Below are 25,287 nucleotides of genomic sequence, written 5' to 3'. Positions count from 1 at the left end.
ACGTGCCTGAGGGCAGGGGCAAAAACCAGTTTTGTTAACAGTTAGGAATATGTCGGGGAGATTTGGAATTTGAGAGGGGGGGATGATGAGTTCAGCTTTATACAGTTTGAGTTTCAGAAATTTGTCAGACATCCATGATGAGATGGATGGCAGGCAGCATGAGACCTTATGAAGGACTGAGGGAGACAAGTCAGGGGTGGACAGGTAGATTTGAGTGTCGTCAGCACAGAGATGGTACTGTAAGCCAAAGAAGGATATGAGACAGCTGAGAGAGAAGGACCAAGGACTGACCCTTGGGGAACACCAACAGGGAGGAAAGGAGGAATTACTATTGAAAGGAGCGGTCAGACAGGAATAGGATAGGAAGCAAACCAAGAGAGAGCAGTGACACTGATACCAATGGAGCGCGTGATTTTTATTAGAAGGGGGTGATCAACAGTGTCAAAAGCAGAGGAAAGATCAAGGAGAAGGAGGAGGAAAAAGTTGCCTTGAGACTTAGCTTTGATGAGGTTGTTGGCCACTTTAGTAAGGGCTGTTGTGGTGGAATGGGCAGCTTGAAAGCCAGACTGGAGAGGGTCAAAGAGTTGGTGCTCAGGTAATCGGTGAGTCTTTTGTAGACATCAAGAATTTTAGGTGATCAAGAATTTTAGAAACAGAAGAGATAGGGAGAAGGGAGATAGGATGGTAGTTAAAAGGTATGGAGGGGTCTAGTGAGGGTTTCTTCTGGGTAGGGAGAATAATGGCATGTTTGAAAGGAGAGAGGTAGATACCAGTAGAAAGGGAGAGGTTGAACAGTTCAGTTAGGGCAGGGGCCAGGGTGGAGGAATGGGCATGGAGTAGTTTAGAGGGAATTGGGTCAAGCTGACATGTAGTAGATGAGATGAGAGGAGACTTCATCCAGAGAAACAGCTGAGGGAGGCCATTGATGATTCACAGGTGGAAGGGGTGGATATGATTGAAGTGGGCAGAGACATCATGTCTGATTTTGTCTATTCTATCTCTAAAGTAGGTGGCAATGTCTTGGGCAGAAAGGTAGTTGTGGGGTTTAGGAGGGAGTCAATTGTTGAGATGAGGCTGCGTGGGTTCGAAGCTTGAGGTGAAATGACAGCAAAGAAAAAAGTTTGCTTGGTAACAGTGAGTTTAGTGTTAAAGTGTTGTAGTGTGGCTTTGTAGTCCATGAAGTTAGCGCTGAGGCCAGATTTCCTCTACTTGCACTTAGCTGTACTTATAGTCTTTTGTACATGTTTGGTGTGATTGTTGTGCCAGGGTCGGGGGTTAGCAGGACGGGGTAGTGGAAGGAGGCAGGGGCAACTTTATCCAGAGCCAGAGAAAGAGTGCCATTGAACCAAGTGGCAGCTTTATCCGGTAATGTGATTTTTGAGAGGGTGGGGATTAGGGACATAAGGCAGTTTGAAAATAGGTTGTGGTCAAGGTTACGGATATCCCTCTGCCATTGACCAGGTCTGGGATGTGGCAAAAGGGGACAAATGTTTGATAGGCTGAAGGTGATAGTGTTGTGATCAGAAAGAGGAATTGGCGAGTTGACAAGGAGGGAGGTATTTAAGAGTTTTTAAATACCAAGTCTAACGTGTGTCCGGCAATGTCTGTGTGTGGGAGGAGGAGGTAATGCAGAGCAGCTTGGCTGAGGAAGGATGGTTGGGCTCATCCACGGCAACATTAAAGTCACTGAGGATGAGGGTGGGCAGGTCATGGGAAAGAATAGGTGGGAGCCAAGAAGCAATCTTGTCCACAAATTGAAATACTAGGCCAGAGGGGTCGTTAAAAAACAGCAACAATGAGGGGTAGGGGGCGGAAAAGTCAGACAAAGTGGACTTCAAAAAGGTGAAAATGAGAAAGGAAGGGAGAGGAAGGACTCTGTATATCCAGTCAGGGGAGAGAATGAGACCCACATCAACCCCCTACTCTGTTGCCAGGTCTAAGGGTATGTGTAAAGTGCAGGCCTCCATAGGAGAGAGCAGCAGCAGAGGCAGAGTCTGGGGTGAAAGCCAAGTTTTAGTGGAAGCCAGGAAATTTAAATATTTAGAGAGGAGAAGGTTGTGTATAGAGGTTAAATTCTTGCCAACAGATCTAGCATTCCATAGACCGCTAGAGAAAGGAGGTAAGATCTTATGGGTAGGTTGAATGGCGATGAGGTTAGGAGAAGGGAGGAGCAGGCTTGGGTGAGATGTCACTAGAAAGTAGCAGTAGAGAAGGTGCAGGAGCACAGACAGAGAAAGCAAGAGTGAAGAAGTGGAGAGACAATGAGTTATCAGACTGGGGAGGAGAGGGAATACGGTCAGCAAGGAGAGCGTAAGGTGAGTAATACATTTTACCACATCATTGAGAACCATATGAGTACATTAAACAATGTGGCAAACAGTCCATGGGAGCAGGTCCTGTAATATGGGTTGTAGTGAGGTTTATAAGCTTGTTGAGTTTCATACGTGGTATAGGATGGATCAGTAACAGAGATGGCTTAGTGAAAAAGCAGTTCAGAATGCCAGCAGCAAAAGTTGTGTTGGAGTCCAGGTGTATGAATCAGTCAAAAGGCAAGTTCTGTTCCAATTTCTGCTTCAATTCCCTGGATTAATTCCCATCGCACTTATAATTTAGGCAATTGACCAGGGTCCCCACGTGACCTTGCCTGTTGTTTAAATAGAAGTGCTTTGGGCCCTGAATATGGATGGACTGATGGGAGTAACAAGGAATTAGGGATATCTGTTGAACCTGGGTAGGGAGGGGTTAACAGGGCAATAAATATTAGTGTGCACTCAGCTGGAACTAAGGGATAGTGAACAGATAAATCTATGGGGAGATTTAAGTTGATGCAATAAGTTCATCTACAATGGGAGACATACCATACACAATCATATGAAGATTGTAAGGGAAAACAATTGGATACTCATGGGTAAATTTTGGCAGGCAGAATGGGAGACGTACCATACACAATCAGATAGAGATAGGAAGGGGCTATAAGTGAAAATCAGGGAGTACATTTTGGAAGCTGAGGTGATTTAAAGCCAGGAAATGGAAAGTGAAGGAGAGAATGGTGGATAGTATTTTTTTTTCAAAGGGCCTTCAAAGGAGAATATTTATGTTCAGAAAAATTAAACAAATCAACTTTTAATCAAATAATAAAGAACAACCAGTGTCTTGGGATTTTTTAAAAAATAGTGCTTGATTGGGTAAAGGATATCAAACTGAAAAAATTATGATTGTTTGCATGTACATAATTTACTCTATATAATGAATTTGTTATGATAAAGCCCCTACTGAAGTGGAAAAAAAGAGTTTTTTGGTATAGTGAAGAACACACATGTTTAACTGAGAAATCTCTAGTTGTCCATTCAGGCAAGATAGTTTCTGATGTAACAGTAACTGTAAGATCACCGTAAGTGCAAGGTGTGTAATCCAGTGGCCAGTAACGTTCACATTTCACCTACAAAATGAGAAATGAAAAAAGGTCAAAAATTTTCATCATAAAAAGCAGTCCATTTTACTTTCTCCCTCTTTACATCTTCACTTCCATACAATTAAAAAAAAAATTGGCAGTGTTCCTAGAGAAGATAAAAATACAAAAATATTTATTGCATTACCTCAAAGTAACCCAGGGTGTTCCTGAATGCAATTACACTGGGGAACAATTTTGAACACATTTTTTGTTGACGTTTTAAGCTTATTTACACTAAAATAGGTATGCTAATTCTGAAAGTGCAGTAAGTTTTCTTCTATCACGTCAGGTTTTTTCTCTACTGCTTATATTAATGTGATTACTGTAGCGTGGATTTGTATAGGCTATTCATTTACATGCAAGACAGTGTGGTCAGAGGTTGTGCGCTGCTCTACGCAGTGAATAAGCAAAACTTTTTTTTCTACTTACACACGTATTTCTTTCAGATCATGTTTGGCTCGACTGTTTCTCATCCATGTTTCTCATACATTTGTAGAGCAAGCCTATTTGGCATATTTCAAAGTTAAACTTGGTGATCAAGATAAGTCTTGGGCCCCTCATAAAGTGTGCAAACAGTGTGTTGAGGGTTTACGGATGTGGACAAAGGGAACACGTGATAAGATGCCATTTGGTATACCTATGGTTTGGCGAGAGCCAGGATATCATTTCAGTGACTGTTACTTTTGTATAGTGAAAAATTCAGGATTTAACAAGAAAAATATATGTAACATGGAGTATCCTAGTCTACTATTGGCTATATGCCCAGTGGCTCATTCAGATGAAATCCCTGTGCCGGTTTTCCCTAAACTACCCTACCTTAAAGAACATGATTATGGTGATGATCTAGTTGACAACAATGATGAAGAGTTTGAAATTGAAGAGGACTCTGACCATAAAGGATTTGAACAGCATGAGTTGAGTGATTTGAGACTATCGAAGAAGGCTTCAAAACTTCTAGCATCAAGACTGTGTGAGAAAAACTTACTTGAAAAAGGAACAAAGGTATTCTTTCCAACCACAGAAATTGCATTTCAGCAGTACTTTAGGACTGACAGTGGCTTTGTGTATTTCCATACCATATCTGGTTTAATGGAGAAATTGGGAATTACAATCTATAGCATAACTGAATGGCGACTATTCTTCGATAGCTCAAAGCGGAGCTTAAAGTGTGTCCTCCTTCACAATAGCAGTATATTTGTGTCAGTCCCAACTGGCCATTCAGTTTCTCTTTGTGAAAAATATGCAGACATAAAGAGAGTCATTGAGTTGTTGCAATATCACCAACACAATTGGGTCATCTGTGTTGACCTTAAAATGGTATTCTTCCTTCTTGGTCAGCAACGTGGATATACCAAGTATCCCTGTTATCTGTGCATGTGGGACAGCAGAGCTTGTGAGAGGCATTGGGTGGAAAGGTATTGGCCTCCAAGATCTGCCCTAAAACCAGATGATCCAAACATTCTACATGAGCCACATGTTGATAGAAAGAATATTATATTCCTGTATTTGCACATAAAAATGGGTCTGATTAAGCAGTTTGTTAATGTCTTGCCAACTGAAGGAGACTGTTTAAAACCACTCTCTTTCCTTGGCTTTGGATAATGTTGCCCCTGCCACCTTCCGCTACCCCAGCCCTGCCAACCCCCCACCCTGGCACAACAATCACACCAAACAGCTACAAAAAGACTGTTCGTGCAGCTGAGCGCAAGTGCAGGAAATCTGGCCTCAGCACTGACTTCATGGACTACAAAGCCAAGCTACAAAGCTTTAACACAGAGCTCACTGTCACCAAGCAAAATTATTTCTCTGCAGGTATTTCCTCTCAAGCTTCCAACCCACGCAACCTCTTCTCTACAATTGACTCCCTCCTAAACCCCACACCTACTCCCCCCACAACATCCTTCTGCCCTAACCGAACTATTCAACCTCTCCCTTTCTACTGGTAAATACCCCTAAGCTTTTTAACATGCCATAATTCTCCCTATCCTCAACAAACCCTCACTGGACCCCTCCCTACTCTCTAACTACCGTCCTATCTCCCTTCTCTCATATGTCTCCAAACTTCTTGAACGCCTTGTCTACAAAAGACCCACCGATTACCTGAGCACCAACTCTCTCCTTGACCCCCTCCAGTCTGGTTTTAGAGCTGCCCATTCCACTGAAACAGCCCTTAATAGAGTGGCCAATGACCTCATCAGAGCTAAGTCTCAAGGCATTTTTTCCCTGCTCCTTGACCTTTTCTCTGCTTTTGACACTGTTGATCACCCCCTTCTAATACAAATCATGCGCTCCATTGGTATCAGTGTCACTGCTCTCTCTTGGTTTGGTTCCTATCTTTCTGACTGCTCCTTTCAAGTTTCTTTCAATGGTAACTTCTCCTCGCCCACTCTCCTTCCTGTTGGTGTTCCCCAAGGGTCAGTCCTTGGACCGGTTCTCTTCTCCCTGTACACCTCTCTCGGTGGTCTCATATCCTCCTTTGGCTTACAGTACCATCTGTATGCTGATGACACTCAAATCTATCTGTCCACCCCTGACTTGTCTCCTTCAGTCCTGGATAAGGTCTCATGCTGCCTGTCAGCCATCTCATCATGGATGTCTGACCGATTTTTGAAACTCAACCTGGATAAAACAGAACTCATCATCATCCCGCCTTCAAATTCCACATCTCCCCCTGACATATATCTAACTGTTAACTGTTGTCTTACATTTCTGACCTGGTAAAAAAGTACTCCCCCAGACGCTCTCTCCGCTCCTCCAATGACCTACTAAAGATTTCCTCATTCATAACCTCATCACATGCATGGATACAAGACTTCTCTAGAGCTGCCCCAACTCTCTGGAATGGTCTTCCTCGTCCTATTCGGCTTGCTCCTACTTTCTGCTCATTTAAAAGAGCACTCAAAACCCATTTTTTTCAAACTTGCATACCCACCTTCTTCTGTCTTTTGAAACCATCACTACTTCCCACCACTTCATATCCCCCTCATATTGTGTGTTAATTCCCCCACCTACTAGATTGTAAGTTCTTCGGGGCAGGGTCCTCTCGTCCTGTATCACTGTCTGCATTAGTCTGTCATTTGCAACCCCTATTTAATGTACAGCGCTGCGTAATATGTTGGCGCTATATAAATCCTGTTTATTATTATTATTAATAATAATAATAATAATAATAATAATATTATTAATACCTCAGTTTGGCATTTCCTAGCCTGTCATTTGAAAAAATAAAGGCCAGTGTGTTTGATGGTGCACAGATTCGGCAGCTCATCAAAAATGAACATTTCATCAGGACAATGTCAGAAGTCGAATAGAATGCTTGGTTATCATTCAAAGATATTGTCAAGGTCTTTCTTGGAAACACACGGGCAAATAATTACACAAAAATTGTCCAGAACTCTTGGAGAGCTACAAAATGCTTTGTTGCAATATGGGCATCAAGGTGCATTTTCTGCATAGTTATCTTTCTAACTTCCCGGAGAACCTTGGTGCAGTCAGTGATGAGCAAGGTGAATTCCACCAAGATTTGAAGGCCATGGAAGGATAGTATCAGAGTAGATGGGATGTACATTTGATGGCGGACTATTGTTGAAGCATCCGGCGCGATTGTCCTAACACTGAACACTCAAGGAAAAGCTATATCAAAGTGTAAATGTTTACCTTAACCGCTTACCCGATTAATTATTGTCATAGAGTAACAATAAATCCTTTGTATGAACAAAAGGAACTTAAACAAACAGTACATTCAAGTTATTATTTCATTCTTTTTTAATTGTTTGTGAAATTTGTATGTTTTTTGACAAAAATAGGGGGTACCCTGTATTGTTAAAACTGGATGTGATAGCAAAAAACTGGGGTCATTTCTGGATTCACCACCCAAAAATTAGTAAAAAAACAAGTGTAAGATCTAACTCAATAAAAAATGCATTCCCTACTGTTCGCTTTTCACCCTGCTCTCCTACCAGGTTTGGTCCTTACACTCCTTAGCATGCTGCTTAGGTAACTTTTGACCCTGTGTCTTTGCTTAGAGCGTAGTAAACCCTTGGACTCTTCAGTAGCTCAGACAGAAGTGGCCAGAACGTAAACCTTTTTCGCTGGGACTTCCAACTTCCACAGCTAGGTTTAAAGCTGGTATTTGCAAACAGTCTTGTTTCTTCTGCAGAATCTCTATCTGACTTTCCAATGAAGTGGTTGCCAACCGGTGGTCCGCAGAAAAATTACCTGGCTAGTGCGCCACCCAGCTGGGTCCTTCTCATTACCCCGTTGATCATGTCCCCCATAGTCACAGCCCTGTGCTACTGTGCCCCCAGGATGTTTAGCAGCTGGTCTGAGCCTGCGATGGAGGAATGGGTGGATTCTGGCCTCATGGCATCACTCTGGGGGAAGAGGCGCGGACCACCAAGCTTTTCTTGTGAACCATATTATGCGCGGGGAGCCAAGTGTCTCCTGTATGGATTGCAGAGACACAACCCACCCACTCTGAGCATCATGATGTCACTCTGGGGGAGGTTTCTTCCCCTTTGAGTGTCACACGGCTCCCCGTGCATGCGCGGTCCAGAGTCTGTGAAATTAGTGGTCCGTGACATCCAAAAGTTTGGAGACCACTGCTCTATATATCTCAACCAATATATATATAAATATTATACATTTATATATTTATACAGGGTGATCATATCCCCCCTTAAATGCCACTTCTCAAGGGAGTATAGGTTTAGTTGAACTAATCTCCCCTCATAGCTGAGTTCCTCCATTCTTTGTATTAGTTTTGTTGCCCTTCACTGCACTCTCTTCAATTCCACAATATCCTTTATGTGAACTGGTGCCCAAAACTGGACTGCACATTCCAGATGTGGTCAGACCAATGCTTTGAATAGGGGCAAGATTATGTCCCAATCTCTGCAGACTATCACTCTTTTAATACAAGAGGGTACTTTGCTAGCTTTAGATATTGCAGCTTGGCATTGCATGCTGTTATTAAGTCTATGAACTACCAGAACCCCCAGATCTTTTTCTATTTCTGACTCCCCCAACAGTATTCCCCCTAGACAATATGACGTATGCATGTTGTTAGCCACCAAGTGCATATTTGTACATTTCTGAATAATAAATGTAATTTGTCACTTGGCTGCCCAATCAAACAATACATCTAGGTCCGCATGTAGATTATAGACATCCTGTATGGACTTAATTCATAGTGTGGTGTTATCTGTCACCTTGGGGTACAGTAATAACCTTAGACCATTCAGAGTATGAATCATTAATCACGACTCTCTGGATGCGGTCTTTAAGCCAGTTCTCTATCATGTGGGGTACTGTGTCAAAAGATTCAGTAAAATCCAAGTACACTATATTAACTGCTACTCGACTGTCTACCTGTTTACTTCCTCATAAAAGAAAAGTACTTTTGCTTGTTTGTTCGGTCCTTCTTGAATCCATGCTGACAATGACTCAATCATATAATACTATAAGAATATACTATACACAATACTATACTATCAGAAACTTCTCAATGTGGTTCTTTATCTATCTCTGTAGTTACTTGGTAATGACTTTGCCCACTTTTTGAAGATAGGAACCACATTGGCCATACTCTAATCCATAGGTACCATGTCAGTGATGGCAATCACTTGCAATCATGGAGGGTGGAGCGTCATGGGAAAGTTTTAATTTAATTAAATAAATTTGTACTAAAATTAACCAATTTATTAAAAATAAAATTGAAGTTTAATTGTTATATAATTTAAGTCCAATTTTATGAATTTGTTGTTTCCAAATTATTTCATTTAGCCCTTTGCACTACAATATTTTTTTTTAATATGAGTGCAGCAACTCCAAGACATTTTGGAATTTTTTTTTTACTAAAATGGTAAATTTTAGTACGTTTTGGAAACCAGCATATGAACAACATGCCAAGAAATCGCTTTTTCTTTAGGCGGGAAATCTATGGAACACTTTGGAAAATGATTGCAAAGTCTTCCCCTTAATGTCTGCTAAGTGACATTACGTTTGTCAAAATAAACAACCAAACAATAAACAATAAAAGTAAAAAAATAACCCCTGCCTTACTTCCACTGCTGGAGGACTTCCCCCACTTACAATTAACGTAGACTGGGAAAGTCTAAGGAGTCCAGGTGGGTTTCTTGTAGCATAGCTACATCTGTTTTGAGTTTCTGGAGGTGTCTTAAAATTGACATACATTTGTTAGGGGATCTCAGTCCCTTGACATTCCACGTGGCTTTTCTTATCTCCATTGTATCAAAGTGTATAAATGTTCAAGACATGTAGAATAGCCATGTGGATGTAGCCCAGTAAGTACAACATAATGCACTTTTACACGAGACATAACCTGAATGGATAACGTCCTGTTTCTTCATAAAGTAGTTGTTGGTGGTTAAACAAATCCTGTGCTGGCAGATAAGGATAAAATAGCTTGTGGACATCATAGTCCTGCTCTGTCATATGGTGTACATGAAGGGTTGTGGAAGTACAAATAATTTTTATTCGCAAAAGCACAATCATGAAAAGTAAACCACTTGGAGTAGGCATGGAATACACATAATCCAGGTATTTTGCCATAATAGGATGTCGGTGTACCCTTTCTATCTTGCATACGTGGTCCAGGCCTAGTAGCTCAGGTATAGTAGAAGTGCAAAGCTGAGACAGCATGCTAGGTTTAATAGATTTGGGGTGTCCTATATTATGAAAATTATTCCGCCGAGATCTGTTTTCCAGACCATCTACCTTATCAGTCAAGATGCTATTTGGGTTCCAGCTTATAGCCAATCATCCTCATTAGTAGAGATCCTTGTTTCAGCAGTAGTGAGTCTATTAGCTTGGCTCTTGATTTTATTCCCTTGCAAACTGCAGCGTCTATTGCCTCCTGTATTGTGGGCATGAAAAGGATAGCCAATGCCTCTGCTATCTTGGTGTGGTCTGGAGGGAGATTATCTTTAGATGCAGAGGAGTGCTGAGACGATTGGCCATCCACCATCTTGACTTGCGGTACATAGTCTTTGTCCTTTGGTTTCCCCAGGGAGCTGCTGTCTTGGCCACAAAAATGTTCATCCGCCGACTATCGCGGAGTCGCTCCCTGGGAGGGATAGGTGGTACAGCTGTAGAACGGCAATTGAGTGGGAGCCTTGCTGTACCACTACACGTCCATGGTAACCTGGAACTGGAAGTCTTTACTTGCTTTTAACAGTGTGGCTGAATGACAGGGACAAATTCTTTCATGTTAAGTTACAAAGAAAAGATGACCTGATGGAAGAAGTGATAGTGCCTGGCAAGCAGGCATCCTGAAACAGCATAGGATGTTAACTGGAATATGAACACTATCCAACACGCATACACATCTGCCTCAGCCTTACATTAGCTGTTAGTTTCCTCTGCTGCAACTATGTCACCTTTCCTTAAGTTTCTATGTCTCCCTGCTGCACAATAATTTGAAGCATAATTAGGAAAAGATGTTTTTACAGCTGGGGTCAATTTGCATCAGAATCTGGCTGATATGCCCATAGCAAAAATGAATCCCAAATTTAATTCAAGGCTAAAAACATTGTCCAATGTGTTAATTCAACCTCAATCAAACATGTAATGACCAGTGATGTGAATACATGGCTAAAATGACAGATCCCCTGCTCTATGTAAATAGCACTAGAAATCCCTTTGTTTATTTCTACAGAATCTGACACTGACCGTTTCCTCTGCAGATTCTGCATGCATTCTGTTTTAGACCATTTCCATGGTACATTCTTCTGAAGTAAACAAAAGAATTCCCAGAACTATTCACATATTGTTTGTTAAATGTTTCCCTACCCTCCATTATGGGTTCACATACAAAGTGAAACTGAGAAATTCATATTAAACCCAAAATGTCTCCAAACCTCATCCCTGTCAGACCAAATTAAGATAGTTTTAACAATGAACATACCCGACCATTTTCCATACAGTTGGTCAACATTACAATAGTGTTAACATGATACTCCCAAATCATCCTCCAGAAATCTGCAGTGGTGTTCGACAAAGGACCTTGGGTGGCTATGAATTCCTTTGTAGAATTATAACCCTGCAAAACAGGAATTTGATTAAGTGCAAGATTGAGTACAAACCATAGAATTTCAAAATATTACTACACTGTTCCTGTGCAAAGAACTGATGGTCACTTACTATTATTTGTTTCACAAATCTACATGCAAATGTGTAAGGGTGACTGTCAAAATAGAGGCTAACCTTTTGTGCAGTGAGCAATATCTACTTTCCCAACCCATGTTTGCTTGAATTGGTGTTGGTGGTCTTATACCCTGCCTCCTGTCGTGTGACAAGTGTTCCTGAGAAGTGTTTTGCTTTATATTGCGATTGTCAAAGGCAAAGATGACCTACTGAGAAAAATGAGGGTGGCTGCCACTGTGCAGCCACACAGCCTAAAAACTGGTTTTAACATAGCAGCACCAATAGCTTTGGTTATCCTTAACCTAAAAACCCCAAAACATAAGAGAGCTACTGTTTGTAGCTCAGAAATTTATGTAAAATACCTAACCATATCAACATAAAAAATATGGAAAATACAAACAGCAACATAACACACCTAACCACATTGGGTCCAGTGAGTTTTCTCTGACTCTGATTTCTGACGATTGATTGCCAACTACGTTACAATGGATTATCCTCACAATCCTCACTCTCTCTCTACTACAGACTAGCATTTCACTGCAAAGGAGGTGCCCAATTTAATAAATATATTGTCAAGAAATTTTCCTCCAGATCTAAGACTGTCATTGTGAGAAACCTCAACTAAATAAATGTATCCTCTTTGCTTACAAGAAGCTCAAACATCTTCAGAGTGATGGCTTCATCTAGTTAAGTTCAAAGTCACAATGCAGAATACGACCAAGGTCTTTGAAAACGTAGAAACTGCATGTATGCAACTGAAAGCTCTCCTAGACGCTCTCCCTAATCTCCCTAATTAGGATTGCTTTTTTATTATTTATTGCTGAATGTAAGATGTTTAATTAATTTCTAAACTTTGATTTTAATGTTTCTTAAAGTAAGTGTCTTTTTATCTTTTTTTATCGCTTATCAGCTTGCTACTGTATATGCTACCAGTTTTGCTAATATTTGTAAGTGCCCTTACTCTTTTTTTACTCCCATTTTGCCTTATCTTCTATTCCATGTCTTCTGAATTCTATGTGTATTGGTTTTTAGTCTTCCTTAAATTAAGGAATGTGTTTTTCACTTCAGTAATTAGAATGCTGGGAGGTCTAAGGCTGGGTGCACACATGCAATAATTGTCTTTCATGATCCTTTCCAACAACAAAAGGCTGCATGATGCACGAACAAATGCTGTACATACAATGCCGTTCTGCTCCATGGAGAGGGGAGAGGGAGAACGACATAGCGGCACCCGGCTGTGCTCTCTCCTCTTCACTGTCATTACAATTGTTCCTCATTGATCCGCTAGGACGGACGATGAGCACTGTACACATGCCAGATTCCTCTTAGATATCAGCCCTGAGGCGATTATCAGACGAGAATCATCTGATGCGTGTACGTAGCCCTTACTGCTTTATCAAAGGGAGAAAAGTCTCCATTCACTTACATTCCTTACATCCAGATATGGTATTTCTCTAAAAAATGCACTTGAAAACTAGTAACCACCTGCAACTCTTTACAAAAAGAAGACGTTTTTGGCCATCCTGTTCCACAAATCATGCTCTATGGCTCTGGAAAACCCACACAGACCGTTTCTCCAGATAAAGGTCAGCATGTTTGCTACAACCTATTCCTTACCTAAAATACAGTATGGATGAGCATGGGTAATCAAGCAAACCATTAATGGATCTGGTCCAGAATTGAAAACATTTGTCAAAAACCAGATTTCTAAATGAAAAGATTTCTAAAAATCCATTCCAGGTTTGCTGCATCACCCAGGTTCACCCATGATGGTCTATCTTCTCCAGTTTCGGAGAGCTTTAATAAATCAGGCCCAATGTATACCAAAAAAGGCAGTGCTATAAAGATTTACTAGTCATGAGCAAAAAAAAAAAAAATTAGGTACATCCTAATGGGCCCACTTGTAAAAATAAAAAAGTGAAATGAAAGCATAAAGTGTAAGGGAAGCTGAGAAAAAATACTATTAGTTAACCCCCCTAGCGGTATTACCGAGTGTGACTTGGGATTACCGCTTTTTGCAAGTAAAATCTAACCCGAGTCAGACTTGGGGTCGTTAAAAACAATTAAAAACCCCACTTACCTTGTTCCTTTTACGTCCTCCGGCGTCCTGCTCGTTTGTCCAAGTCCACGGGCGGTGTCCTTCTCCGATCTTCTCCCGGAGACTGCAGAGATGTTCTTCGTGGTTTCCAAGTGACTTCGGTGCATGCACCTGTTCGTGCGGGAGGCGAGGCGGGAAATTCAAATAATTTTGTGTTGGATTCAATACAAAATAACTGTATTGAGTCCAATACAAAGAAATCTTTATTGTAAATATATAATTACAGTTATATTACAAGTTTCACTATTTTTATGCACCCTTTTAACAGATTTTAGTGTTTTTTTTATTTAAAGTTTAAACACTAGGGGGGGTTAAAAGAAAAAAAAACATTTTCAACAATAATTCACAATATTAATAATTCAAAATACAGTTGCAAGATACATGTTTGATAACATTGCACACGGTGGATATTAGGGTATTGGATATCATAGTTTGTTGCTTATCCTACACAATCTCATATATTACATTTTATTAAAAATTGATATATTACTGTGTTTGTATTTAATAAAATACTGAAAATTTGGGTTTAATAAGCAGTACTGAAATATTATGTGACAAAACAGTAAAATACAACAGCTAAAATGATTAAAAAAAAAGATACTCACAGGCATGAAGTTGGCATTGATATAATCAGTATTGGTTGTTTCATTGATAGTAGTCAGTTTGACTCGAGAATGATCATCTTCAAAATAATACACAAATGTATAATATAAATACAGCAAGTATTTATATATTTTTTAATAAAAATAGAAAGTCTGTAATGTGCAAGTGATACCCTTCAGTGGCTAACTGGAGTTATTTTATTTAGAGGAAAATTAAATGCTTTTTTTTATTTGGGAAATTTTCCCACAGTTCCCATGGTAGCTTCATTATTTTGGCAACATTATCATGTTTGGGTGGCTGGTCTGCACCAAGATACCATTTGGTGTTATGGTACGATTTCAAGGTAATCATCTGATTTTCTCTCAGTTTTTTCATCCCACTTGATCCATGCTTGACAGACCCATAAGGTCTCTTTCGATCCTGCTGGGGATGTCTTCGATTGGGTTCCGCGCCATCCTGCTATCTATCCATCTTTATCCTGGCACTTCATGTGCACTGATCGCTACCATCTTCATCTTTCTTCTGCCTTCTGGACACGTCACCTGATCTTGCACAACCCAGGTGTAAGATGGGGTGACGTAGCCTGCTGCAAAGAGGGGATGGAGGGAGTGCCGATCTCACTGTTTTTTTTTTAAGTGTGTTGCAGAAAAAAAAACCTTTTTACTTTTTCATAGAAGGGTTGTCTACCCTTTTATGTAAAATACCAATGTTGGTGATAGGTCTGCTTTAATATACCAAAACTATACAAAGATTACACTCAAAACTCAACATTAGTTAATTTAGTTATAAGTAATACAATGTTATTTTACTGTACATCCTTATTAGGAATAAATTTGTGGCAACTTACATGGAAGGACATTGATAAACCGGTTCTTTGCTTTATTTTCTGGTAGTTCAGCAGCACTTTTTGACTGTCCTGTTCCAACAGAACTTAGTTCCTGTTGGCAAAGCATAAACACAGAAAACCTAATTGATAACAACAATATAATGATTGGTGACAACTACCATTGAACCTGCATAAGGCTAATTTATATGTGGCTTACACTCCTGAGAATTTTACAAAAATTTTACTTAGAAGTTCTACTAAATTGAAATAATTGTTTCCCCTGGAACTCTTTAATGATCTTTTTGATGACTTTGGATTGATGTAAGGCTATTGGTATTTATATGTAAATAGGGATCAGAGTATTCACTGAACAACTACAGAACTCTAAATTTAACGTATTGGACGTAAAATACCTAAGGGTCGGTATTAGTAGAATATTATCTGGCCGATCTTGTGCTGTGTGCCACTGCAGGATATCCTGTCATCCTGTCTATTTTCCATCCAGTGGTATAACTTGAGACAGCAAGGTAATCAAGGAATTAATTGTCTGTCTTCCGCTCAGCAGCTTACAGTATCTCCTGCTTCCTTTTAGCCATACAGCCTGAAATGTACCTTTTATTAGCAACCCCAGCCCATACTCTGAGGCTGTGCACAACTAAAGGGGATTTTAGGAGCACATTAGTCTGTGGCTTCACCCTGTCCTGCCGTTGGCTGCTAGGACCAGTTGCCAGTTGCCTGTTGTAGCCATAAGCTTAGCTGACATGCTGCCGGTGTGATTCTGTATTGATTTACTGTTGCTGCCTGTTTCCTGACCCTGTGATTGTATGCTGCTTGGACCAACCTTTGCCTGTGACCATACCTCAAGTCTTCACCCTGCTTTACCTTGGTTGGCAGACTTATTATCTGTGTATGACCTCCTGGTCCTCTGTCATTCCTTTTTTAGACATGATCTAGGACCCAATCCCTTGCACACAGAAGTCCTGGGGACAACCATATGCTGGGACAGCACAGATAGCCTCCCAAAGCTGTGCAAGGGCTTGTTATAGGTGAAGAGTGCAGAGTTAAATTGGGAAACTGGTGTCTGAGCACTGACCCTGGACCAGGGCTTTTTCAGTTGGAAAAAAAAACACATACTAGAATTTTAGTTTTAAAAACAAGATTAAAAGAATTATACAGCATAGGTTAACCACCTTGCCGTTAAGCCCGACCTTCGTTCGGGCACAAAAAAATTGCAAGGATGGTTAACCCCGGGATTTTTCCCATCCATACTTACCTGGTCCCCCTGTGCTCATCCAGCGTCGTTTTCGTATTCCAGCGTCGTCCTCCGTCCAGCGTCGTCCGTCAATCTCCCTCTCCAGCGTCGGGTGCCAGAGGGACCGGTAAGATGCCGGCTGGCATCTTGTGTTCCGCTGGCCGGCATCTTGTGTTCCGCCGCCCGGCCGGCCTGGCCGGCCTTCTTACCTGGTCCCGCTGATCGTCCGACGTCCTTCTCGTTCCAGCGCCGGATGATCTTTGAAGGGAGAAGCCGTCCGGCGGAGAAAAAAAAAACCGGACGGCTCCTCCCTGCGTGCGTGATGACGTCGGCGCGTGTGCGGGAAATTCAAATGGACACTCATTCATTCATTTTGTATTGGATTCAATACAAACGCCTGTATTGAATCCAATACAAAATAATTCAAATAAATAAAAAGTGTGTAATTGGTAAATTCAAACTGTCATTTTGTATTGGATTGAATACAAACTCCCGTATCCAATCCAATACAAAAAATAAAAAAAATTAAAAAAAAGTAAATAACTTGGAAATTCAAATTTATATTTTGTATTTGATTGGATACAAACTTGCGTATCCAATCCAATACAAAATAATATAAAATTAATACAAAGTACATAACTGGTAATTTCAAACGCTCATTTTATATTGGATTGAATACAAACTCCTGTATCCAATCCAATACAAAAAAATAAAAAAATAAATAAAATAAAAGTAAATAACTTGGAAATTCAAATTCTTATTTTGTATTGGATTGGATACAAACTCCCATATCCAATCAAATACAAAATAATTCAAAACAAACCCCAATAAATACAGAATCAAAGTTTTAAAAATTGCCACTTATTCCCTGGATGGCTAGTGTGTAACACTGTGTCTTATCTTACCTTTGCTGATCTTCGCCTAATTTTGACCATTTGCTGCCTGCTTTGACCTCTGCCTGGACTCCGACATCTCTGCCTGCCGCCTGCCCTGACCTCTGCCTGGACTCTGACATCTCCGCCTGCTTTGACCTCTGCTTGGACTCTGACATCTCTGCCTGGACCTGGACATCACCGCCTGCCTGACCCCTGCCATGGCTTCAAGCTTTGTTTATGTAGTCATGTTTAAGCTGATTTTTGTGTTTTTCCTTTAATTTTATTAAAAGTAATTTTTTTTTTTAAATGATTGTGTGTTTCAAACATTTTTTATACTCATAATATCTACTAGAACCCCTGTTCGGACATATTTCTGTAAGTTACAGGTCTACAATTAAAAAAAAAAATTTCATGAAAAACAGTGGATCACTTTTGGTACAGAAATCTAGACCTCAGTGTAACGCTCAGGAGGTTAATGAAAAATAAAGTTATCAAACAAATCTATTTCTATCCATTATTTCTTCCATGAGATGGGAAGCAACAACCTTAGACAAATATAGATATAGTAAACGTGGACTTTTCTAAAGGTTTTGGCACAGTTCCACAAAAACAAATAATGACTATATTCAAAATGTTCTGGGTGGGATCCTAAAAATGTATGGATCTGCTGTTAAAAAAAAAAAATGAATGACTACTGCTCATTTAAATGTATGCCAATCTCAATATGTATAATTACAAGATTAAAGAGAATTTTTAGGCATCTCAAAGAATAAAAAGGGCATTTAAAATAAAAATCAGGTTCCTTTAGTTACATGTATTTTCTATTTAATATTTTTTTATATCTACATAAAATATTTATGTACATATATATTTAAATAGGACAATGTAACATAAACATCAAACAGGTTGGGTACGGAATCCCTAGATTTAACACTGAAAATGGTATCCTTGTCCTAAACCCGGGTGTCCAAGCTAAAAGCTAATTTCCCTTTTAGATGGCAGCCCACCTCTACCAAATATCTTGGTATTCGAATTTTATCTGATGTTTCAGATATAGCAGAACTACGCTATAGACCTCTACTTACACATGTTGGATCTCTCCTTCAGTTGTATAATGAGCTACAATTTTCTGGTTGGGGTGGATTAACACTGTCAAAATGGTTATACTACCAAAAGTGTTAAATTTTTTTTTATACCATTGCAACACTGCCGCCTAATTACTTGTTTCTTTGTCTTAACTGCATGATATGCTTTGCTCACTCTTGGTTGGTGAAACAAGTGGCTGGGAATAAGTGGAGGTAGAAAACACAGGATTTGTGTTTTTTTGATATTGTGCTGATATTGTGTATTTGCCAGTTGTGTCTGTTTGACTGTCATTTTTTTTTTAATAGTTTTTTTTCTTTCCTTGCTGACCTTAGTGAGTGGTCAAGGTTTTATGGGTGATTTAAGTTCTGGTCAAAATCACCTTGAGCTTGCTCACTCTTGGTTAGGATCAAGTAGAGTTAGACAACACAGGAGTTGAATCCTTAAAGTGACTACAAACTGTGAGTAAACTTTGAAAACTCATTGAAAACAATGGGAAAATGAGTGATAGCAAATGGAAGGTTTTGTTCAGTGACAGTCTGTCATATGTAACAAATGAAGCAACAGCTCCTAGGTGAATACCGCTGTGACAGATTAGAGCATGTCGCCCTTCTGGAATCTCGCATTGGACAGCTGGAGAAACGCATTGCAACACTGAAATCACTGGATCACCTTGAGAGGGGTCTCCTGGTCATTGGCTTAAATGTGGAGAGTGGAGAGGTTAATCAGGATGAACATGTAGGGAACTAGGTTGCTGTAGTTAGAGGGAGTGGTAGGGGCTACTGGAAACAGAAAGCCAGCCCTGTGTTTAAGCACCTTAACAAATTTATGTGAAGATGTGCAGGTGGCAGACCCAGTGGTGGCAACTCTAGAACCCTGACCCAGTGGTGGCAACTCTAGAACCCTGGCACCAGGGTGACCGCAACTCTTGCGGTCACCCTGGTGCCAGGGTTCTGCATGTGGTGGACTGGAAAAGTTACTGGGAGGGGCTGAGGGGTTCCATGTTGGAACCAATGACAGGATAGATGGAAGATGAAGGATCCTTAAAAATCAGTTTAAAGAACTAAGTTTCAAGTTGAAGGAAAGGACCTCCAAAGTTATATTCTCTGGAATATTGCCTGTGCCATGCGCAACGCAGCAAAGGCAGAGGGAGCTTAGCCAGCTAAACACATGACTTAAGTGTTAGTGTAAAAGGGAAGGGTTTGGAATCTTAGAGCACTGGGCTAACTTTTTATTGGGGTACAACTTGTATGCCAGAGATAGTTTGCACCTAAATAAAAGGTGGTCTGCTGTGCTCAGGGAAAGATTTATGGGAATGGTGGAGGGACAATGCAGAGTTTATAACCAATGTGCATATATAAGGGAATCTAGGCAGCAGTGACCATAATATGAATTAATTTAATGTAAGCTGTAAACAGGAAGCAAAAACAGGGAAGATAAATAATTTATTGTTAAGATAGCTTATTTTCCATTATGAGGGCAGCTCTCTGTGACTTGAACTGGGAGAGAATATTATCCTCAAAGAACACAGAACAGAAAAAAGACTGTTTCAAGTCTGTTTTACACAAGCACACTGAAAAAAATATTTTAATGGGTAATAAGTTTAAGAGGCTAAAATTAAAACCTATGCGGTTCACAGCCATAAAGAACAAGAAAAGGGCATTCCAAAAATATAAAAATGAAGGATCACCTTCATTGTTTGAAAACTATGAAGAATATAATAAAATATGTAAAAAGGAGATAAAATGTGCAAAACTACAAAATGAAAAGACAGACTGCAAAGGAAAGTAAGGCAAAACCCAAACATTCTTTAAAAATATATTAGCAGCAAAAAGATCAGATCTGAGCTTGTAGGCCCTCTTAAAGGATTTCTCTGGGTTGGTAACTGGCGATAAAGAAAAGGCAGATTTACTAAACCCTTTTTTTTTAGCTCTGTGTACATAAAGGAAAATGGCATAGCTCAAGTCCAAATTCATAATATCAATGTCACTGCCTTAAACGAGTCACAATGGCTCAAAATTGATATGACTGAGAAACAGTTGGGCAAAATTAAGGTTGACAAAGCACCAGGACCCGATTAATTACACCCACATGTCCTCAAAGAGCTGAGTTCAGTTATTTCAAAGCCATTATTTCTAATTTTGTGAGATTCTTCAATCACTGGCATTGTACCAATGGATTAGCGTAATGCCAATGTGGTTCCTAGGGTGTCCAAGGGTGCAAAAAGTCATTGCGAAGTAACTACAGACTGGTTAGAATGAAAAAATAGGACGGAAAGTAGGACGCAACAGTATTCCCCCTAGACAGTATGAAGCATGCATGTTGTTTTCCCCCAAGTGCATAACTTAACATTTCTCAATAATAAATGTCATTTGCCACTTGGCTTCCCAATCAAACAATACATCCCGGTCTGCTTGTGGAATTTAGAAACCCTGTGTGGGTTTAAGCCCATTACATAGTTTGGTGTCATCTGTCACCCTGGAGTACACCACTAATAACCTTTTGACCAGAGGTAGGCAAACTCCTGCCTTTAGGCCAGATACAGCCTAGCCAGTATTCCAGTCTGGCCTAATGCCCCCCTAGTTATTTATTGTTGGATCTGGCCTAATTGAATTGTCGAATGTTTGTGAGTTCCCGCACAGTAACCCTAATTTACTATGCCTAAAGAGCAAAAGCAATGCGCAGCTATCAGTCTCCGGAAGGTTGACCTCCAAACGTTGTGTCTTAAACCCCAAATGGACTGACCATTTATTCTTCATCCAGTGTGGCAACCCTGTGTTTGGTGTGCAACTACACCAACAGCACTTTCAAGTGATCGAATCTCAAGGAGCATTTCGATGCCAAGCACGTGCACACGTAGAGAGACTTTCATTGACTTCTACTGTCAGCTGCCACATGCTCAGTTTCCAAAGTTGTTAGCCCGTGCCAAGCGTGTGATCCCAATGTATGGCAGCACTTATTTGTGCAAGCAGCTGTTCCTCAAGATGAAGTTTTCTAAGAACAAACAAATTCGTAAAATGTACACCTGCATTTGACTAGACCAAAACATAGATCAACCAATTTATCCCTAAGCAGTATTAACTCTTTCCCCAACTGGACATTCAATGTCCTCTTAAGTATTTTTTTTCTTAATATTTAGGATTAATTTCGGTGTCTCCTTGGTGGCCGCTTTTTTGAATCTGGAACCTTGCTTAATGAGGACCCCTCCTATTACAGCCTTGTGTGCGTCCCATACAATCATGGGACTCACATCTGGTGTAGTGTTTACAAAAAATAGGATGCCTCCAGGTCCAAACCTTTGGGCTTGCATAGGAAAGAGATTCTTTCAAGAACACCGAGGCGTGATCAGCAAAGGTAATGTTCCCTATTGAACACTCTACCACTTGCAAGATCAGAGTGGCGGATCAAGATGTGATCTATGTGGGAGTAGGATCAGTGTGGCCTAGAACAGAAGGTGTAATCCTTTTCTGCCGGGTAGAAAACTCTCCACACATCAACCAGCTCTCTGTGGAGCACTGAAAACATCTAGATCCCTGTCTGGGGCATAATTTAGGTTGCCCCCAAAAATCAGGAGGCCCTCTCTAAATTCCTCTAGTTGGGATAACAGAGCAGACAAAAACAAAGCTTGTGATGTATTGGCGACATAAACAGCAGCCAAGGTAAGTGGTTGGTTATTGAGAGTGCCTTTTAAAAAAAGAAAGCGGCCTCCATCATAATTAGCTGCTGTTAGAAACCAAGATACAGAAGCACTTAGTAATATGCTCACCCCTTTAGATCGGGAGTTAGGAGAGCAGCAATGAGCAAGCTGTAGGGAATTTGCGATTTTGTAGTGTGGGGATTTTGTCATTTCCAAAGTGCATTTCTTGTAGAAACGCTATCTGGGCCTTGGTTCTGTGAAGAACGATCAAAAGGTTTGTGCACTTTTCCGGCACATTCAAACCTTTAACATTAAGTGTAATAAATCCTTATAGAATCCATCTTGGAATCGGTTGTATTTCTGTTAGGCAATAGTAAGCAAAAATAGGGTTCTATTTGTAACCACAAGCAATAAGGATAAAATTCCTCAGAAAAGGTGCCCGAGAAAGCGGGGTCCTCAGGAAATACCCAGAGGAAAATGCCCACCAGACACGTGCAACTATTCATATAAAATGGGGGGAAGACAACTAGTACCCCTCGCTCCATCAGGCGAGGACCCTGGTGTAGAGACTGTAAAGGCACCTACATCAAAGGGGGGTATCCCGGCCCCACCACAACATTGGTAAACCAAAAAAAATATAACATCTTTGGAAGCCGCCTAAATAGCTTGAAAATACTATTTACTTTAGCCGCAACTATTAGTATCCGCACACAAAAGAGCAAACATAAAATATACAAGAATAAACAGCTGCACTATATGATGGGGTAAACCAAAAACCCACAGTGCCACCAAAGGGCAACGTGATCTGGGGGATTATTCTCCAAAGAGAACATTTTCTATTTAAACACATGTAAATAGAGCAATATTGGGGAAAGGCCACTAGGTGGCAGCAGATTCTAAGGCATTTAAACATAACACAGATATGAAATAGTGCAATAGTAATCATGAGACATTTAAAATCTTCTTATGAAATCCAGGGGGAAAAATAAGTGGGGAGAGGGTGTAAGCCCCCTTCCAGATATAAAAAAACTTTTGGGCATGACTCCTTCCATCAGTCCTCAGGTGTGGACTTTGCTCTGTGGTATTGCATTACAGTTGTTGCACTTTCTGTGCTGCGTTTGCCATTCCTAACCCTCTGGATCCTCCAGAAAACCTAGCCAGTACAGCAATGAGACTTGTGGTAAAGATAAGGAAGCCAAAAAAGAAGGCAAATCGACAATGCTACGAAAAACCGCTGTCAGCCCATCCTTGGAGGCCGTAAGGTGAAATGGGAACCCCCACCTGTAGCCTAGGCCATTCACTCTCAAAAACTCATTGAGAGGGGGCAGAGCCCTTCTCAGTGCTAGAGTATGGTGGGAGAGATCCTGCATAAGCATAATGGGTGACTCTTGAAAAAGAATTTCCTCCTGGGACCTAGCAGCTTTCAATATATCCTTTTTCAGCGAGTATGACAGCATCTTACATATGACATCTCGCACTCTGCTAGGGTCTTGAAACCGTTGACCAGGAGCTCTATAGACTCTTTCAATTGCAATAGGATTGTCCTGAGGGGCACCCACCAGTGTGTTGAAAATTTGTGTGACCGTTGTAGGTCCGCGGGTTCTACCAACTCTGGCAGACTGCATAATCTTAAAATTACGTCTACTGTGGTTTTCCAGGTTGTGTAGCTGTAGTAGTCATTTAATATTAAGCGTTGCTGTTTAAAAGATTGTTGAAAATCATCTGTCACCTCTTCCACTGCTGAGATTCATGCACCTAGGTCCTACTTCAGGCTGGCTATCTCAATTTTGACTGTATGTTCAATGCCACATAAAAAAGCCTCCCTGGTTATGCCAGATGTAGGGGCAGACTGAGAGCTGGCAGGTACTTGGGCCATGTCTGGGAGGGAGGGAAGGGGGGGGGGGTTGTGGATTCCAGAGCCCTTTTTTCTGTGTGACCATCTCTCTATAACAGTTTGGAGCTGCAAAGGTTACTCACAGTTGCAGTTTTCTCCTGCCTTGTGGCCGGGTCCCACGTCATTTTGGCTGCAGCCTCTTTTCCCATGGGGGAGGGGGAGCTTTGTCAGTGCGGGAGAGAAAGAAGTCTAAAGCCCAGGACTGTCACTTGTCTTCTGGCTGCAGGGTGGCTGTATTCTGTTTACTCTTCATCTTCTTGGCAGTCTGGTGTATGTGAAGGCTTTTATTTTTACATACAGCAGCGGTAAGCAGGAGCCCCGGGATCTCGTGTCCTCCTAGCAGGCGCACATGCGCAGTCTCCACCGATCACAGACATATTAATAGCACGCAATGCCAAGCTGCAATATCTAAAGCTAGCAAAGTACTCTCTTGTATTAAAAGAGGAATAGACTGCAGTGATAGAGACATAATTCTGCCCCTGTACAAAGCATTGGTGCGACCACATCTGGAATATGCAATCCAGTTTTGGGCACCAGTTCACAAAAAGGACATTGCTGAATTGGAGAGAGTGCAGAAAAGGGCAACTAAACTAATAAAAGGAATGGAGGAACTCTGCTATGAGGAGAGATTAGTTGAACTGAATATATTCTCCCTTGAGAAGAGACATTTAAGGGGAGATGATCACTTTGTATAACTATATAAATGGTCCATATACAGAACTCTCCTCCCAACTATTCACTTTAAAATCATTACAAAGAACAAGGAGGCACTCTTTCTGGAGGAAAGGAAGTTTAATCTTCAGGTAAGGAAGGAATTCTTCACAGTAAAGTCTAGGAAAATGTGGAATAGGCTTCCTCAGGAAGTAGTTTCAGCAACTACTAAAGATTGCTTTAAGAAAAAAGCTGGATGCTTTTCTAGAAGCACGGAATATAACTGGGTATTAAGGCTTTAAAGTAAAGATAACAGAGACCGTTGATGGAGGAAACATCCGATCCTTTTTTTTAAGCATATTGTACAAGGGGTTTCCCTGCCTTCCTCTGGACCAACTATATCCATAGGGTTTTACATCTAGGGTATGTTTACTTCCCTAATGGTTGAACTTGATGGACTTATGTCTTTTTTGAACCTGACCTACTGTGTTTTAATTTAAAATGGACTATAGTGTAAAATCCATTGCATTTCTGGATTTGGGTTTTAACAATAAGTCATGAAGGTGAGATTGCGGCAAGAGTTTATAGGTAACCTATTGCTGGAAATACCATACTTTCAGCTCAAAGTGTCCACCATATTGCCCTGAAAAAATATATGTATGTAAATATTGTATATCATATTCTCAGTACATGAGAATAGAAATGAATTGTACAAATTCAAGTGGTTTTGAAATCCAATCAAATAACAAGA

At 40.6% G+C, this 25,287-nt stretch overlaps 1 protein-coding gene across 4 annotated transcripts in view; it reads right to left on the bottom strand.

The window, feature by feature from the left end:
• The window catches only part of LOC140340209 (receptor-type tyrosine-protein phosphatase H-like), a 362,696-nt gene that overhangs the window by 64,531 nt on the left and 272,878 nt on the right, over window positions 1-25,287 (bottom strand). The window contains exons 15-19 of one of the 4 annotated variants that reach the window (XM_072425256.1): window positions 15,166-15,256; window positions 14,321-14,397; window positions 13,698-13,826; window positions 11,379-11,513; window positions 3,317-3,439 (exon numbers count right to left, since the gene is read on the bottom strand). In XM_072425256.1, coding sequence (XP_072281357.1) covers window positions 3,317-3,439; window positions 11,379-11,513; window positions 13,698-13,826; window positions 14,321-14,397; window positions 15,166-15,256 — 555 coding nt within the window. The remainder of the gene's footprint in view (window positions 1-3,316; window positions 3,440-11,378; window positions 11,514-13,697; window positions 13,827-14,320; window positions 14,398-15,165; window positions 15,257-25,287) is intronic. The other 3 variants (XM_072425257.1, XR_011922623.1, XM_072425258.1) reach the window with 3 other exon arrangements.

Source organism: Pyxicephalus adspersus, chromosome 11 (assembly GCF_032062135.1).
Source record: "Pyxicephalus adspersus chromosome 11, UCB_Pads_2.0, whole genome shotgun sequence".
NCBI lineage: Eukaryota > Metazoa > Chordata > Amphibia > Anura > Pyxicephalidae > Pyxicephalus > Pyxicephalus adspersus.
The sequence above is the reverse complement of the archived record's forward strand: the minus strand, read 5'-3'. Positions and strand labels throughout refer to the sequence as shown.